A 20603-nucleotide genomic window follows, 5' to 3' on the forward strand; every position below is an offset into this window, starting at 1 on the left:
TAAAAAGTGTTTCTGAATGTGAGAAAGCTGAATCAATTTAATAACTGGAATAAAATGGAAGCTCTGACGAGTCAATTTGCTGGAAGCTTTGAGAAGTAAAAAATTACGGTCTTTGCTATCAACTGTAACTTTGATATGTATAGTTGGAAGATTTGAGAAAACATCAAATCATGAATTTCTGAAAATCATCTACTCGGCTCAATCAAAGCTGTCTATCAGTAATATTGACAATAATATAATTATTTATAAATTGGTGACAGTAATCGTGAGAATCCTACTTTTATTAGAATTACAACGAATAAGACTAGTTTTCTATAAAGTGAGAAGTTTTTAGCTCAAAAATTTCTAGTTTCATTCAAAATTTAGACTTTTTGAATAATTATTTAGTTTACTGTTCTAGATTTTTTTAATTTCAGATTCTAATAGTATCTATTAGATTCAAAATTTGCTCGTTTATCTGAGTATTGAAGAGTGTAAATTGTATTTTGAAAAGTGAAAGTGACATAACCAACATTTTGATTTGGACAGTATACAGTAGTATAAATTGGAAATGGGACAGTTTTGGGCATGAGCCTGTTGTGCCTTTCCTCATGTTAAGTATTTGTACACAATGTAAATAAATAACTAAATAAATAACTAAATTATTTCCAGGCTTTATTGAAACATATTCAAAAGTTCAATCATTAAACTGAGTTTTTTCATCTCTCTCACAAGAAATTTGTCCATAATAAATCATAAAGGAGTTGTAAAACTTAAAAGTCACAATAACTTGACACATATCTGCAGTGGAATATTAAATGAAAAAAACTAAGAAATTGTCAAAAAACCACAGATCTTTTGATACTTGGAAAGTCCGGTTTCGGTTATTACAATTTCTGATAATCAGTTTATCTAACAATTTCTTAGTCTTTTTCACTTAATATGAATAATTACCACAATATCAACTTCTCAACGGAGAAGTTTCACTGGAGCAGTGAAATAGTTGAGGAATAGAGAAAATTATCGAAACATTTATTGGTCATACTTGAGTTTCGAATCTGAACTAATCGAAAACTATTTGAATTTTGAATATAGAGTGCGAACTGAGATCCTGATATTTAATTGATTGACAGAAATTATAACAATGAATGGCAGAAATTATATAACTGACGAAATAACCAACTATTACAGAAATACCGGTCCACAGAATACCTCACACAGGAATTACAAAATTTCGTTACTCATTTTATATCACTTGTCTCATAATGAATGGTAGGTTGACGTTGAATAAGAAAGTAATCCAGTTAAGCGAGTTCTGCACCGTTGAAGAGCTCTGAAACTTTTTCGCTCTGATTAATAACCGCGTCCACTGGAGATCAATAAATTACGTACCGAGGAGACCGCAACACATCGTGAACTTGGCCAGATTTACACTACTCTATTCGGATAATTCACTTAGAAAGTACAAGGGAAATTACTTAATTACTGCTTGTTATAAAAACGCCCATCAATCCTGAAACTAAAATTCAACTTATTAACTTTAAGTGAAAATAGATTGGTCTTCAACCGTTTAATAAATTGTAATAATATCACTTTCAAATACAAGAATGCAAGATCTTCATTTGCCTTAGAATAAAAAAATCTGGTGTGGCGCACTCACACAACTTTCTTTGCCGTTATGAAAATTGATCACCTGACGCTAGTGTTCACGCGCATCTCAAGTCAAGTATTCAAAGATCCAAGCCAGCTGGTGACAGGATAACACTGGAGACACACGAAGTTTGCTATCTCTTCATAGTGAATGATCTAATAGAATCAACAGTTGCCAACAGTTTGCAATTGAAATAATAACATTTTCTCGAATTTCGAGCTTATTTTGAATCTTAGGTAAAATTTCTCTAAACATAAATTGTAGAGATCATGCTTAATCTTTTCCACTTGAAATTTTTTGTTTTAATTGCATCATCTGAAGCCTGATAATTGGAAATCTAAAATCGAACTTTGCATAGATGGGGCGGAGCTTCTGAAATCTTTACAGATATGGGACTTGTGGCAATTGATAGAGCTTATCAATGACTTTTTTAGGTATCAATTTGATCAAAATCGTTGAAGCCGTTTTCGAGAAAATCGCGAAAAACCCTGTTTTTGACAACATTTTCGCCATTTTAGCCGCCATCTTGAATCTCATTTGATCGAATTAGTTCGTGTCGGATCCTTATACTGTAAGGACCTTAAGTTCCAAATTTCAAGTTATTCCGTTAATTGGGAGATGAGATATCGTGTACACAGACGCACATACAGTCATATACACACACACACACACACACACACACACACACACACACACACACACACACCACACACACACACACACACACACACACATACAGACCAATACCCAAAAACCACTTTTTTGGACTCAGGGGACCTTGAAACGTATAGAAATTTGGAAATTGGGGTACCTTAATTTTTTTCGGAAAGTAATACTTTCCTTACCTATAGTAATAGGGCAAGGAAAGTAATAAATTGAGTCAATTTGTCACATTTATAAAATCATTACAATTTAGATACTCATCTGTTGATTGAAATCCTTTAACCTTAAGCCATTCTTTTGAAAATGGTCAGCTGCAACAATCTAATAGATAAAGGTAGCTTGTTAGACTTGAAGCTATTAGCACAGAATTAATATAGCATAATATAAAATATTAATATCGAAATAATATAATAATATTATAATAATAAAATATAATATAATATAATATTATATTATATTATATTATTATAGAAGATTTCTCTGCTATTAGCTTCTACTCACGTTTGTGGAGCGCTTTCGGACGCTGGGCCCTTCTTCAACACTTAGTACCAGTGTTAAAAAAAAGGAAAATGTGAGTAGAAGCTAACAGCTTCTAATCATGAAAATGAGACTGCTATGTCGTAATTTAAGTATTTAAAAGTGATTATTAAGAAGCAGCACGTGATGGAAAGAAACATTGAAGAATGAAATAATATATCATTGAATAAAGTACTTTCGCTATAAAATGAGAATGAAAATTAGAAAAAATAATACTCTTTATTAGGCGCTAGCCTTATCTACCAGTACCGTCAACCTTGAATAGGCCTACTACTCATGTCATACTTATTGCCTTGCCATACTATCTTACTATCAATAGTGTGATAATTATGTCTTTCTGTGTAGTGGAGAAGTTGATATTGTGGTAATTATTCATATTGAATGAAAACTCATAATTATCATTGAATGAAAAAGACTAAGAAATTGTCAAAAAACCACAGATTTATTGATACTTAGAAAAGACTTTTAAACAATTTCTTAGTCTTTTTCATTCAATGATAATTATGAGTTTTCTTGAGCTTCAGTAATAATATTACTGTATCAACCGCATTATTCTCTCAGAAAATGTAAAATTTTCCATCGTAACATTTTACATTTTAGAAAGTGACATTCCAGATCATCCACTATTTTCCCTAACTTCCATTATTCTATGATTCTGTTTCCTTTCCACTATTAAGCTGAATCATTTCACCGATATTGATTAGGATGGTGGTTGGTTAAGCAATCGTGCTAATCAATTGATTTAGATAATAATTGTAGAGTGCTTGTTCAGCATGACCGGTTGTCGTGAAGCAACTTTCAATTAGAATTCAATTCAATTGGAAATTATTTGCTTCCCCAATTTTAATTGAATAATTTCGAAATTAATTCCTGGTGGTTCGGAACCATCTCACAACTTAACTCGTTCTCTATTCATCGATACAATAAGTACATAATAAATGATAGGGAGATGAAAAATAAGGTAACCTTGTGCTATTCCTCTCCCAAATTTAGATAAGACATAGTCCGAAATAGGTTAAGTCTTGTACTAGTAGTTGTACTCTACTAGTACAACTAGTACTCTACTTGTAGAGTACTCTACTTGTAGTACTCTACTTGTAAAGTACAACTTGTACTCTACTAGTACTCAACTTTTTTTAGTAGTTCTCCAATTCACAAAATTTTCAGTCCTCAAGTATTTTCACAAAATAGATTTTCAAATTTAGATGCTTCAAAACTGAACATAGAAGAAATATTTCATATTATTATAACTAAAATAGGAAATATTAACATATTAAAAATATAGTTTTGAAGAATTACCGAAAAAAAACTAAATTGATCATTTTCCACTATCCTAGAGGGTATCTACAATTCTTTCCATTCATGTCTCAAAAAGTCAACATCATCTTTCCTATCAACCACGCACAAACCTTGGGTTGATTATGTGCATCATACTCCACAAAATGTAACTTATGACGTTACTAGCAATATTTAATCCATTAAATATGATATCGACATAAATATTAGCGAAAAGAAACTCTCAGCCTTCCAGCTGCACCTGTGAATCGAGATTAAATATTTACTTTCCTTTTCCTATTACCATAGGTAAGGAAAGTATTGCTTTCCGAAACAAATTAAGGTACCCCAATTTCTATACGTTTCAAGGTCCCCTGAGTTCAAAAAACTGGTTTTTGGGTATTGGTCTGTATGTGTGTGTGTGTGTGTGTGTGTGTGTGTGTGTATGAGTGTATGTGCGTCTGTGTACACGATATCTCATCTCCCAATTAACGGAATGACTTGAAATTTGAAACGTAAGGTCCTTACAATATAAGGATCCGACACGAACAATTTCGATCAAATTCAAGATGGTGGCTAAAATGGCGAAAATGTTGTCAAAAACAGGGTTTTTCGTGATTTTCTCGGAAACGGCTCCAACGATTTTGATCAAATTCATACCTAAAATAGTCATTGATAAGCTCTATCAACTGCCACAAGTCCCATATCTGTAAAAATTTCAGGAGCTCCACCCCCATCAATGCAGATAGATTCCCAATTATCAGGCTTCAGATATAATTGAAACAAAGAAAATCAAGTGAAGTAGATTGAGCATGAAAATCTCTACAATTAATGTTCAGTAACATTTTCACCTAAAATTGAAAATAAGCTTTAAATTCGAGAAAATGTGATTATTCAATTGCAAATTATTGTTGATTCTATTAAATCATTCACTATGAAGAGAAAGCAGACCTCATCTGTGTCTCCAGCGTTATTGCCCTGTCACCAGCTGGCTCAAATATTTGAATAGTAGACTTGAGATGCGCGGGAACACTAGCGTCAGTGATCAATTTTCATAACGGCAAGGAAAGTTGTGTGAGTGCGCCACACCAGATTTTTTCTAGTTAATTCGTTCTTGGGATGAATGAAAAACCCTTTCATCGCATTTTCAATGCTTCTTGCTCTTTCATAGTCAAGTATAGAAAAGTGAAAATAACGAATTAAACACGCAAATTACAATATTGGTTTCACGGATATTAAATTGATTCGATTGAACTGAATAGTAGAGACCCATTGAATAGAATTGGGCGCACTTCTTGATTACAGTAACCTCTCTCTTAACCGGACACCTTTTAACCGGACATCAGTTTAACCGGACTACACTCCACGGAAGTGACATCTCTTTAACCGGAAAATAATTATCAGCACATCGGTTCAACCGGACTGGATTGGCAGGAAATGGAAACTGCTGTTACAACTTTTCTCGTGGGAAAGATTGAGCTGAGATTCCTGACTTAAAAAAGAGGGGGCGGAAGGGGCATTTCCCAATGCAATGTACACTGTACAGTACAGTACTTCTGCATCTGCCACGAATCATAATGGCTGTTTGGTTTTAAATATTTCAAATGTAAAAAGGCTTAGCAACTAACTATTTTCTTGTGTTTTGTGTTCACAGATATAATAAAGCGTCTAGTTTTATTATTTTTACGTAAAAGTCATTATTGGCTTATAAACTACAAAATATGCGTACCAATTTAACGACTTTTAGGGAACGTCGGTTTAACCGGAAAAAACGTTATCCGGACTGGCCTCAGTCCCGATGAGTCCGGATAAGAGAGAGGCTACTGTAGTAATATTGCCAGCCTTGAAGATTTCGATTTCCAATCAGTAGCTTACAGTAGCTGTAGTAGTTTACTAAAACCCACTTCACACTGTCAGTATCACCTCAATTTGTATCTTCATTCTTTCCCAATCAGCCAATGCTGTCAAAATAGATCTCAGTTGATGTTGATAACGAGCCTACTCGTTATTGTAATTCAAGCTTGACTAATTCTAAATGTCTAAATAGGATTACCTCTCATTGTTTCGAGCAAGTGAACGCTTTGGATCCATTTCCTCGGTTACAATAACCTATTATCGCAAACGATCAGTCTTTACAGACTACTCTTTCAGTTGGGACATATTGATTGATCTAGTGGTTGTCCTTGCAAAAATGGAGTGTTCTAATTTTATATCATTGTTTTATTGTAGTATTTTATTATTTTCATCATGATTGTTGAACCTTTCCTCTTCCTTTTCCGTTCACATAGTACGTTTGTGATCATCTCACTCTCACACTTTTGCTTTACTTGAATCTCATAGTTTTTATTATAAGCTCATCATATACTTTCATTCTCCACTCTCCATTTTTTAAAATGATTTTTTTAATAGATGTTTTATTGTAGTAGCAAAAGAGAACATCAGAATGCATTACAACGTCAAATGGTAACAAAAGTAGACAAATAACAGATAAATAGAACTATTGGGTACTATAACTCACAATCGTACATAGATAGATCATTATTACTAATATTCTACACCCAGAAATTGTCCTCTGATCTCAATATAATAATCAAGTAATAAGGCTATTCCATTTCAAGATTTATTTCGAAAAATTCATCTATTGTATAAATAGTATAAATTTTAAATTGTATAAATTTTGCAACGGAATAAGAGTAGACCTATTTCCGCTTCTCTTGTGCCTCCGAACTCTACGCGGATAACTTGTGTAACATTTATGCGGCAAGTGACACCGTTATTTGCAAATTCATACATAGACCACGCGTGTGTGAAGCAGGATTCACTTCAAACTGTCAGTATTTGGTGGGTGGGTCTCACTACATTTACATGCCCAAACTTGACTGCAGCAACGGTGGTTGATCTGTTTAGAATTCGTGCGACGTCGCGTCGGTGTGACGCTCCATGATTGTAAACTATGGTTGGGAGTTGTGGGTGGAGGGGGTGTAGGGTGATTTTGGGGAGAGGGGTGTGTCAAATTGGGGTAACCCCTCTGCTTCACCTATTATTTATCCTCCTTCTTTGGTAGAGAGTTAATGGGAACGATATTTTCAATATTCTTTCCAAAGAATGGACATTGATATGTCCAAAGCTCCGCCAATTTATGTAGATGCATAACAATATTATCTATTTTATCTATAGTTATTCAAATTGCTTTTTTTCATATCATATACAGCTCAATAATTATTTTCTTGATTTGTATTTTGTAAATTCATCTATAATTTTGCTGTATTGTAAGCTAAATATATATATATATATATATATATATTTGCTGTATTGTAAGCTATTGTATATAAGTGTATAAGCCAGTATATATATATATATTATATATATATATATATATATATATATATATATATATATATTGTAATCTGCATGAATAAAGTACTCAATCAATCAATCATTATTTATCCTCCTTTGGTAGAGAATTAATGAGAAGGATATTTATTCTTTCCAAAGAATGGACATTGATAATTATGTCCAAAGCTCCGCCAATTTATGTAGATGCATTACAATATTATTATCTTATATTCCAAATTGCATTTTTTTCATATCATTGAACAGTTCAATAATTATTATCTCAGTTTATGTTTTGTAAATGAATTCATTCAAAACTTTGCTGTATTGTAAGCTATTGTATAAGTGTATAAGCCAGTATATATTGTAATCTACATGAATAAAGTACTCAATCAATCAATCAATCTTATCTCATCAACAATTGGGAGATATAGTAATATCAATCTCTTGTGTATGATAACACAAGATGAAGAAGAAGAGGATGGAGGAGGATTATGAGGAGGAGTGGGAGGAGGGGGTGAGGAGGATGAAAAGTAGAAGAAATTGGAAGTGAGAGGAGAGAAGATGCCAGAAGTGGAAGCTAGGAAAAGGAAGATTGAAATCAAGAATGATAAGAGAGAAATAAGACAGGAGAAAGGATGGAAGAGATAGAAATAGAACAGGACAGATAATAGAGAAGAAAAAATAGAACAGAACATAATTATAAAATCTGGTGTGGCGCACTCACACAACTTTCCTTGCTGTTATGAAAATTGATCACTGACGCTAGTGTTCCCGCGCATCTCAAGTCTACTATTCAAATATTTGAGCCAGCTGGTGACAGGGCAATAACGCTGGAGACACACAAGAGGTCTGCTATCTCTTCATAGTGAATGATTTAATAGAATCAACAATAATTTGCAATTGATTAATCACATTTTCTCGAATTTAAAGCTTATTTTCAATTTTAGGTGAAAATGTTACTGAACATTAATTGTAGAGATTCCCATGCTCAATCTACTCCACTTGATTTTTTTTGTTTCAATTGTATCTGAAGCCTGATAATTGGGAATCTATCCGCATTGATGGGGCGGAGCTCCTGAAATTTTTACAGACTTGTGGCAGTTGATAGAGCTTATCGATGACTATTTTAGGTATGAATTTGATCAAAATCGTTGGAGCCGTTTCCGAGAAAATCACGAAAAACCCTGTTTTTGACAACATTTTCGCCATTTTAGCCGCCATCTTGAATTGCATTTGATCGAAATTGTTCGTGTCGGATCCTTATAGTGAAAGGACCTTAAGTTCCAAATTTCAAGTCATTCCGTTAATTGGGAGATGAGATATCGTGTACACAGACGCACATACACTCATACACACACACACACACACACACACACACACACACACACACACACACAGACCAATACCCAAAAACCAGTTTTTTGGACTCAGGGGACCTTTAAACGTATAGAAATTTAGAAATTTGGGAACCTTAATTTTTTTCGGAAAGCAATACTTTCCTTAACTATGGTAATAGGGCAAAGAAAGTAAAAAGAGAAGAGAGGAAGAAAGAAGAGAAAAAGATGACTGGAGAAGAAGAAGAACAATAGAAGAAAGAGAGGAGGAGTAGAAGAATGAGAAGAAGAAGAAGAGAAGAAGAAGAAGAAGAAGAACATCAACAACAACAATAACAAGTAGAAGTGGAACTATATCAGTTGGTGATTAGTAACAATAAGTAATGAATGAGTTTAATTAATGAGGTTTGAAGTGAATCTCACTATTACTATAATAGTAAAATATTATCTTGATTCGTGAATGAATATTCTAAAATATAATGCAGCTCTTGAAGCATATTGATATGGATGGTAGCGTTTTGGTAGCAGGCTTTTATTCATGCAGTGAAACGGTTGCGTTGGCCTGTACTGTGCCTACTTCCCTTGGGATCACGTTATGTGGTTTCCGGCAAAACATATTCAGCTAATGCCAGTCAAACCTAGCTTGAACTGGAATGAGAAAATTGTTATTATGAGATTACAGAAGACTAGCTGTCGGGCTCGCTTCGCTCGCCATATCCGTCTAGCCAGGGGGCTCCGCCCCCTGGACCCCCGACTGGATCGTCCAAAATTGAGATAAGCAGGCTCGCTTCGCTCGCCTGCATTTTTCATTTGAGCATTTTTATCATATGTTAGGACAATCCAGTCGGGGGTCCAGACTAAACGTCTGGCTAAACGGATATGACGAGCGAAGCGAGCCTGACGGCTAGTAATATAATATTCGCAGGATTCAAGTAGCAGTGCCCAATCAATTTTTCCGCGATAAATGCATTTAAATCTTCAACTTGGTGCCAACCTAACAAAGTCAACTCAACTTAATGCCAACCTGACAAAATTATTAATTTAGTTGCCAGTTAACAACTGTTTCGAAGAGGTACTCTATCTAGATTATAGTTCTATAGTAACAAATGATATGGAAATTTCAATTATAATTAAGAGATTGGGAGAAGAAGAATATACATGCTAAAAGATGATCTTTAAACCCTTAAAAACAACCCTTAGAGTTAAAATATTGCCAAAAAATTTCTTAGTGCGCCTCAAAGGGCCAACTGAACATACCTACCAAATTTGAACGTTTTTGGTCCGGTAGATTTTTAGTTATGCGAGTGAGTGAGTGTGTCAGTCAGTCAGTCAGTCAGTCAGTCAGTCAGTGAGTGAGTGAGTGACATTTGTCTTTTATATATATAGAAGACTATAGTGAGGTCCACGTTATAATGACAGTATTTGATCAACTTTGGTTTTGTTATCCTTGTCTATCATTTGACAAAGCCGTTGGTACTATCCTTTTCTAGGTTCACAACGATGCCAATTATGTTTTCACAGTGTAGAAATATAATTAAGTAATGCAGAGAATCGGCATTGCTATTCTTCTATCTTTATCCACTGTAATTATAACGTGGACCTCACTACAGCCGTCAGGCTCGCCTCGCTTGCTATATCCGTCTAGCCCCCGACTGGATCGTACAAAAATGAGATCAGCGGGCTCGCTTCGCTCGCCTGCATTTTCCATGTGGGCATGATTCATGTGTACTGAAGTTTTTTAAATATATTCCCATCAATTATTGAAAAAGGTGAGAAAACGCAGAAAAAGCTGAGAAAAACGTTGATTTCTGGTGTATCTTTGATGAAGTATTAAAGTCATCACATCACAAAACTTTTAGACCCTCTGTACCAAATTTGACCCTTTAGACCTCTGTACCAAATTTGAACATTTTCTGTCTTTTACTTGATGGAAGAATTTAGGGCGTATCTTTGGCGTTATTTCATATTCCTTCTAACACAACATTGTTACACCCCAGCTGAGCTTCTGTAGTGGATTTGAACATTTCCTATTCATTCGTTCTCGATAAATCTGAGAAAGCACAAAAAAACGCTGAAAAATAGCACATTTTGGGCGTATCTTTGGCGTTATTTCAAATTCCTTCTAACACAACATTGATACACCCTAGCTTATAGCTTCTGTACTGAATTTGAACAATTTCTGTTCATGATAAATCTGAGAAAAAGCAAAAAACCGCTGGAAAAACGCAGGTTTTTGACGTATCTTTGGCGTTTTTTCATATTCCTTCTAACACAACATTATTACACCCCAGCTGAGCTTCTGTAGTAGATTTGAACATTTTCTGTTCATTATTTTGTTCTCGATAAAGCTGAGAAAACGCTGGAATAACAAACATTTTGGGCGTATCTTTGGCGTTATTCCACATTCCTTCCAACACAACATTATTAAACCCTAGCTTAGCTTCTGTACTAAATTTGAACATTTTCTATTTGTTTGTTCTCGATAGAGCTGAGAAAACGCTAAAAAAACGCTGGAAAACGCAGATTTTGGGCGTATCTTTGGAATTTTTGCCAAATCCGTTCTTAGAGCGCCTCTAAAGGGCCAACTGGACATACCTACCAAATTTGAACGTTTTTGGTCCGGTAGATTTTTAGTTCTGCGACTGAGTGAGTCAGTGAGTAAGTGAGTGAGTCAGTCAGTGAGTGAGTGCCATTTCACTTTTATATACTGTATAATATAGATAAAAATATCATTCTTACTAGTAGACTGTGTTAATTAATGAGTGATGTAATTAGTTGTGACTCCGTCATTTCTCTTTATGTTTCTTCAACATGCTTCTCATCCAGCTTCTTCTCCTTCTTCTTCTTCTTCTTCTTCTTCTTCTTCTTCTTCTTCTTCTTCTTCTTCTTCTTCTTCTTCTTTTTTGAAGATCATGCTGTGTCCGATAATAACTCTCCGGTAGTATTTATTAGTACATTAATAGAATATATATCTGAATATCAGAGTGTAGTAGAGTAGGCTATCAGTTCCCGCTGTAGATTGCAGTTTTTCAGCCGAGAAAAGTGTTCGCCTTGTGGACGATTATGGGCGCTTTTCATCGGGAAATACCGTCACAGTCACACAGACTCAGTCCTTGAGCCGATTCGCTTGCGAAATGTCAGCGGCTCCAGTTTATAGAGAGTGAGTCGACGATTGGCAAATGAGATAAACAAAGACGGTGAATCGATTCTCAAATGAAATAAACAAAGTGAGTGAGTCGATTGTCGAAAGAGATAATCAGAGAGAGATAGTCGATTTTGTGATAACCAAAGATCGATTGTCAAATGTAATAAACAAAGATAGCGAATCGATTGTCAAATGGAATAAACAAAGAGAGTCGATTCAAGAAATATCGATTGTCCTGGAATGTAATACTGCACTAAATTTGTTTCCATTTTGCATCCATCTGGCATGACTAATCTATAAATTGGGTTTTCATTTTCACGCTATATAACACTGTGTACGCAGATACAGTGTCTGAAAAATCATGAAACAGACAAATAGGCTCCATGAGATTCATTTTAATCTGAATAAAGCAAGTTGAGAGTTGGATAAAAACCACAAAATATCCGTGTTGCTAAATAGTGCGAAATTTAATTTTTTTAATGCAAGTTCCCATGTCTGGATATATTCGATAATTATGACAACACAGTTGGTGCAGAATTGTCTATTTGAATATTATGTTCAGTCATAAAGTCTTGCAAGCGAAAAAATTTGAATTTCAACAATTTGGCAACACGGATATTTTGTCCAGGGCTCAACTTGTTTCATTCTGTGTATCCAATGTATTTAATATATTATGTATCAATGTTATTCAATGCATTAGCCCAATAAATCGTGAAGTTTTAATTTAGTGTAGTAAATACGAAGCAGTGTGTGATTACATTACCTTATCTTTTGGACAACATTAACTTCTTATCAAAATTTTTGGATGGAAATAGTACAGGCTCAGCCTAGTTTTTCCTCCAATGTCCTAATATTGTATTATGATTATAGTATTTTATACAATGAATGAATAAATAACTAAATAAATAAATATAGTTACAAAGGTCTTACTTCCAGTTACACGTTCATCTATCAATAAATAAATCCAATGACGGTCAAGTGACGTCATCCAACGGAACCAATGCCACATTAAGTATCAATAAATTATTCGCACAAAGTCATTAATCTATGATCAATCATGGTTGAATTCAACTATGCTGTGAAAATTGCGTTTTACAGATACTTTATTGTGCTTGGAATGTAACATAATATTAACGTGATCCCACTAACGTTTCAGATAAGCTCTGAATTTGGATTTTGAATACAGTTCAAAGTTCACAACGATAGAGATTATCATAACCTTCACATAACAGATAGCAAGTCACATAACTCAGTTACTGCAGTATACAACATAACAGTACAAGTAGGCCTGAATATCACAGAAGAACATAATTGTATAGAATAATTGAATATTTTGTAGCAAAATAGGCTTTGAGAATTCGATTTCAAATATGAAAAGTCTGTCGAGGAAAATCTGAAAGAACAAATAATTGGTATGAAAAGATAGGTTGATTACCAGCTTACTAAAATTAGAACCAACCTTCTCAACACTAAACTTATCGAATCTAAAGGATTACAAGCTGAAGAAAAACATCATTTTCCAACTAGTTGTACTCTACATTATTATCATGTATATTAACTGTAATTTATTGCTCCTGATGTTGAAAAAAAAATTAGGATTCGAGATTCATGATGTGAATTGAAGAGGATTGTTAGATATGCGCCCAAAAAACAAATAATTGATATGGAAAGATAGGTTGATTACCAGCTTACTAAAATTAGAACCAACCTTCTCAACACTAAACTTATCGAATCTAAAGGATTACAAGCTGAAGAAAAGCATCATTCCACAACTAGTTGTACTCTACATAATTGGAAATAGTTGGAGATGTTTTACAGTGGTTTTAGAGGCCGTTTAATTTATGTTTAGCGCGTGTGTGTGGTACGTTCAATTCCATCTCGTGAAAATTATTCGGAAGCCTCAGAGCAGAGCAGAGCAGCTACCCGCTATAAAGACAGCATAATTGAGTTGTGTGGGCAACATTTTATTTCAGACTTTCATAGATCTTGAAGGAGAAGGTTAGAGAGAAAAAGAGAGAGGTAATAGGGGCGAAAGGAAAAAGTATGACTACCACAAAGTTGAAAAGGGTTTTTGATCCAATTACGAAAGTGTGTTATGTGGAAAACAGAGTGAGAGTGAGCGATAGGGAGTATGGGAGGAAGAAAGAGAGAGACCGAAGTCTACGAAGCAGTATATAAAGAGTTGTAGGAGGAGGAGTAGACGGTTGTGGGGAGGAGGAGTTGGAGAACGAGGGATAGAAAATCGAAGAACAAGGAGAAGGAGAAGAAGTGGGAGAATAGGAAAAAGAAGAAGAGGAAGAACAAGAAGTGGGAGAAGAAGAAAAGCAGGAGGAAAAAAGTGACGAAGGATTAGGAGGAGGAGATTGATTGATTGATTGATTGATTAGCTGCCTTTATTAAAAACCTAGGGAGGATTTATTGATTGATTGATTGAGTACTTTATTTATGTAGATTACAATTGGTTTGTTTTTCAGATTGATTTCTACACTGTTGCAGGTTGATGCCTAGTGCGATCGGACTCCCCATATATATATATATATAATATATATATATATATATTATATATATATATATATATATATATATATATATACTGGCTTATACACTTATATACAATAGCTTACAATACAGCAAAATTATAGATGAATTTACATAATATAGACTAAGAAAATGATTATTGAACTGTATATGATATGAAAAAAGCAATCTGTAATAACTGTAGATAATTATGTTGTTATGCATCTACATAAATTGGCGGAGCTTTGGACATATCAATGTCCATTCTTTGGAAACAATATTAAAAATATTCTCCCCACTAACTCTCTACCAAAAAAGAGAAGAGAGACAAGGAGGAGGAGGAGGAGTGAAAGCAGGAGATAGAACGATGACACTCTTGAAGAAAAATGGAGTACGGTATGATAGAAAAGGAATAAGAGAAAGAGGATGTAGAAGAGTGGTTGGAGGAGATGGAGGAGGAGGAGGAGGAGGAGGAGGAGGAGGAGGAGGAGGAGGAGGAGGAGGAAGAGGAGGAGGAGGAGGAGGAGGTGGATGATCTAGTGGAAAATGGTAATGAGAGTGTGTGGGACGAAGAAGATAGTTAGAAAGTGGATGATGAGAAAATAGGAGAATGTGAATGAAAAATATGAGAAGAGACAAGATAAGGAAGAAGAATTCAGTGAATAAATAAAAGTTAAAATAGTAGACAATAACTAAATAATCCATGGAGGAAATTGATGACGATAAGGCAAAAAAGGATGAATTGATAAAAAAGTGAATTGTGAGAAATAGATAATTCATTGTAGTTGATGATTTTATTCAGTAGAAGAGTTCAAGGATGTCTTTTCAAGAACAATATTCGGAAGAAGAACACATATTTACGATAGTAGAACATCCCTGTTCACGAATTAAGGAAGTAGAAGAAGAGAAGAATAGAGATGTGAATCTAATCACGATAACAACCTGGAGGTGAGGTGTGAGCCGACTACTACTACTCTCTTACAAATTTATTGCTGTTTCAGCCCCGCTCCGCTCGCCCAACCCCACTAATATCTTGGTGGTGAAATAGCAATTGCCTGAAATGCGTTGCGATTAAGTGTGTAGCTCCATCCCAAGTCTGCTGGGACTTCTGGCTGCCTCCACTCTAATTAATTATTGTGCACTGTTCAGCTTTTCATAGTTATCACTTTGGTTCATTCACCTGTTATCTTTACAGCTTGTGTTCAAATAGGAAGAATAGAGAGGTTGAATAATGGAATACTATGTTGTGATGAATTTGAGTAATGGAAAGTAAAATATTCCATTGTTGAGGTAATACTTTTCTATGTGTTTTTAGTAGTTTATAAACTTAAGAAGCAACATCTCGAAGCGCCGCGTGCTTTTTGTTTAAATTTAGCTTATGTAAAACCACGGAATGAAAAAGTACTCTTGTCTCTTCGGGATAAAGAAGTTATTCTTTAATTTGTGGTGCAATTCTTTTGCTGTTTATGATTCCCAGATGAGTTTTTGGTTTCAAAATGATGATACTATTGTTTGAGGTTTGTTGCAATCCTCCCAAATCTTCTGCTCTAGAACTCAACTCACTATAGGAATTTTCCATATCCTTTGTTCTCCTGTAACAAAGATTCCAAATTTTCAAGTTTGTAGCATTTCAAAGTAACAATATCTACATGAGGTGATTTTGAAGATAATAACTGGCTAATCAATAATAAGAGTTGGTTTGAAAAAATACATTTGAAAGAGAGTGTGTGTACTGTTAACTTGATCATTTTAGCAATGTACAGGTTTTTAGAGATTTATCTCTATCTAGTATAAGTTACAACGAAAATTAAAGGATTGAAGCAAAGTAATTCATCACGAAAATGATTTATAATCTGTGGTCGCATGGGTAAAGAGTGTACGAGAAAGATAAACTACATACCGGTACTACATTACCACCTAAAGAAAATTGTGTATTCAGTACACAATTTTGGATTGCATTGCATTTGAAAAGTGGAAAGCATAATATTCAATTTATAATATAGTGGAATTAATTACTTATCGGCCAGTTAATGAATTCTTATTTGGTAGAGTTGAACTGGAAAAAATCTTATACATTTTTGAGCGTGCATTTGATTTAAAAAATTTTCCCGCGTAATCCTAATTTGAATTTAAAACACGAATTGATTTGGATTTTTAATCAAAAGTTTCACGTAAACATTTCAAATTAAAGTCGACAATATTCAATGTTAGAACATTATTAAGTAAAAGTTTATTCAGAGGAAAGAGCATTCGATTGTTATTTTCAAGGATTGTTGGAGAGAATTTCTTTAATAAGGTTGGCACCCTGCAGCTGCTTTGGTGCTCTAGTTCTGTTAAGTTGGTAGCGATTCTCCTGGAAAGAGACCGACTGTGTTTTTGACAAGCAGAAAGCAATAATTATTTTGGTGTTGTGATTAGTTAGTGTTATTGAATAGTTTTTTGTTATTATTTAAAGTAATCGACAATCAAATTCAGATTTTGTCTAATTCAAAGCAATACCACCAAATAGATTTGTTGTTCATAGTGTTTCATGTAGTACTTGGAGTGTATTGATTACCATTTGGCCTCATCGTTGTATTAGGTTATGTGTGCAAGCTTTGTTCAACATTCTGCTCTGACCGGGATGAATTATAGAGTATTTAGCTCATTTATTTGAATGAATCGAATGGTCTTGAACCGTGCAATGAAAATACAAGTGTTCAACAACCATAACCTAACCTCCCTTTACCAGTCCCTGTTGTATCCATGCCGTCCTTTACCCAAAATTAACCTTTTACCTCACGATTTGAGTAATGTTTGACTTTGTATCAAGTTTCAAATTTCAAGAGAGAAAGTCCAATCCTTCAAGTTTGCCTCTTGAGACGGAGAAACAAAAACCCAAACGTTGGTCAGATACTTTTAGCAATATAAAAAGCTCCATAATTCACAAAACTAACAGTTTGTCTTCATATCTTGCACCAAGCTCAAATAATATAAGTAGCCCCAATACAACGAAGACCTCTCCTGATATTGATGGAGATTGTTTCTGCTATTATAATGAGGCAAACAGTGATTACGACATTGGCTATTGTACGATGCTGAATCTAAAATCGGACGGAACACCGAGCGATAGACAATATATCAACAATGGTGAAGTGGAAAGCGATATTATTGATAAATTTATACGAGTTGTAAACGTTGATGATGATTGTCCGGCTACTCCAAGATTCAATGTAAGTCAATACAATAGTAGGCTAATCTACACATGGTATAAGTTGTCATTGATACACAACTGTCATTCTCAATAAAGAATCAACTATAACTAGGTAGGCCCATTATAGGATCATATTTATAAATGAAATAACCTTCTCTCACTAGTCATTGAGAATTTCATGTGAAATAGTGTAAAAATAATCGAAAGAATACATCTATAGTGAGTTAATGGATTCAATCTATTTTCTTATGCTCCATCCATATGTTCATCATGTACTGACTATTATAGCCAGTTGAAAATGTTACTTATTATTATTAGCCGGCAGGCTCGCTTTGCTCAACTTATATGTCCAGCCAGAGGCCTCCACCCCCTGGATCCAGGGTTGAATCATACTGCAATAAAACCAGCAAACTCGCCTGCATTTTTTATTTGAAAAAAATGAGAGTACGCAGATGTCTTACGTATGCGCTATTTCAAAGCCCTCCCAAAATAACATTTGTACATCTGAAATGTACTTTTACCAAATTTTGAACATTTTATCTCATTTAGATATGTATTGAGAAAGCTCAAAAAACGCAGCAGAACGCTCAAATCTCTAGAAAACAGCTGATATTGGGCAGATCTTTGTCGTTATCCCAAAACTCCTCCAAAACAACATTTTTAGAACTCAGTCGAGCCTGTTTACCAATTCAAACATTTTTTGTCAATCAGTTCTCAAAAAAGCTAAGAAAACGCAGATTTTGCACGTGTCTAGGAAAATTTTCAAATCAGTTCTTAGTGCGTCTCTAGAAAGCCAAATGAATGTACCTGCTAAATAATACCAACGTATTTGATCTGGTAGATTTTGAGTTCTGTTGATTATTAATCACTAAAAGAGTGAGTGAATCAATCAGTGACATTTCGCTTTTATACGGTAACTAAAATTGTAAATGCCGTATTCGTGATTTTCGATTGTATTTGAATAAAATAAATGAAATCATCCATTTATTTCTCTCAATATTTTGATAATATCCTGAACTATGTATGTATTGCTCTCACAATTTGTAAGTTAAATGGATAAAAATCTTATCTCATTCTAATTGAACTGTATCGCTCTCATGATTTGTAAGTTAAATGGATAAAAATCTCATCTCAATCTAATAAACTAATTTTTTTTGTTTCAGCGCCGGAATGATCGTGAGGAAATCAGAAGGAGGCTGGCAACGGGTTGTGACACAGACGAATACTACGGCGGAGATAGACCCGGCAAAAAGCCCAGCTTGCAAGCTCGTCTCCAAAGTGGTCAGTACAAATATATATCCAATTATTCATGAGGATGATGCCAGCCTGAGCCCTTGCCTTGTGCTTGGTTTATAGCCTAGAAGTGATGCGTACGAACAATGCCATTCAACGGATCAGTTGTCATAGGAATCCGGTTGTCACTGGATGCCAGTACTGGAACGCCGACTGGCAGCGTGTAAATCAGTTATAGTCCTATTCGGCATTCAAAAAAATTGAAATTTATTAAACATAAGTTTTTAATTATTCAATTGCTACTGAATCCGTATTAAACAAAATTATAAGTAATATGCCATGAATTACGCTGAATAATTGTGTCTCGGATAGACTGATGCCTTTGGGAGGAGACGATAAGCCGTCGGTCCCTCTACCTAGAAAGTAGTCGTCATCTCTCATCATTATCCCTCTTACCCATTACCCACGCACAAGCCTAAAAGCTTATGTGGGCATCACCCTCAGTATTATTATTATTAATATTAGACATGTTAAATCGTCGGTCCCGGCTGCCTATAGTAAGGTCCACGTTATAATGACAGTGGATACAGATAGAAAAATAGCGATGCCGATTCTCTGAATTAATTAATTATATTTCTACACTGTCAAAAACATAATTGGCATCGTTGTGGACCTAGAAATGGATAGTACCACCGGCTTTGTCGAATGATAGACAAGGATATCAAAACCAAAGTTGATCAAATACTGTCATTATAACGTAGACCTCACTCACTATAGAAACAGTCTTGAGCTCATGTCAGAGGTCCTGAAATTGATCAGATGCGATCTGAAAACTCTGACACCAGACCTGAACTAGACAGATAGCATAACACGATATTATTCCAATATTTTTCAAATAAGCTTACGCTGAAGACTTTTGTCTCACCCACTCCCAAACTTTGTTGATTCAACTATGGATATTAATATAGATAGCGATTAGCTTCTACCATAGAGAAAAGATGGCATAAGAAGATATCCCATGAAATAGGTTTTTCATGTTCCAATTTTCTAGCCAATTCTGTGTTAACTCAAGCCGATTACTGTCTATCATTAGTGTTTTGTTGGGGTGGGAGTGTGAGAACGGTAATGTATGAGAGACAACCATCGTCACATAGCTTAAGAAAAATAACTACTAGGACTATCGGCTTGAGTTAACATTGAAAATTGGAACATAAACGCCCTATACCGTGGGATATCTTCTTGATCTATATTTTCTCTATGCATCTACCCACATTGTGGACGTCATGTCACTGAGTGTTGAAGATGGACATGGCATCCGAAAGCAACCCACAATGTGAGTAGGATTGAATAGCTATTTCTAATTCAAATCCAACAGCTATGTCGTAACTTGATTATTGAAAAAGTGATCATTATGATCATGAACAATCAGTTCTTAAAGAAAAATGAAATTGAAGAATATCATTGTGATTTCTTTGATTTCCAGGCATGAATCTGCAGATCTGCTTCATGAACGACACAATGTCGGACACTGAGTCGCCCGGCACCGAGACGCCTGAGTCTGCAAGCGTCACTCCGTCGCCCATCAAAGCCAAAACTAATCCTGAGCCACCGAGACCTACCAATCTGCCCAACAAGGTACCAACTTCAATCAGCTGGTTACCTAAACTTCTATCAAATCCAATCGTGATCAATTTTTTAAAACAAAAGTTCTTGGATGGCTTAGAGGTATTATGCCTGACT

The 20603-nt window shown here is 34.8% G+C and overlaps 1 protein-coding gene across 1 annotated transcript in view; it reads left to right on the forward strand.

Moving 5' to 3' along the window:
* Nucleotides 1–20603, forward strand: part of LOC111057079 (kinesin-related protein 8) — a 148310-nt gene that overhangs the window by 112295 nt on the left and 15412 nt on the right. The window contains 2 exon segments of the mRNA XM_039424754.1: nt 18794–18911; nt 20347–20498. Of these exon segments, the coding sequence (XP_039280688.1) occupies nt 18794–18911; nt 20347–20498 (270 nt within the window).

This window comes from Nilaparvata lugens, chromosome 3, assembly GCF_014356525.2.
Source record: "Nilaparvata lugens isolate BPH chromosome 3, ASM1435652v1, whole genome shotgun sequence".
Taxonomy (NCBI): domain Eukaryota; kingdom Metazoa; phylum Arthropoda; class Insecta; order Hemiptera; family Delphacidae; genus Nilaparvata; species Nilaparvata lugens.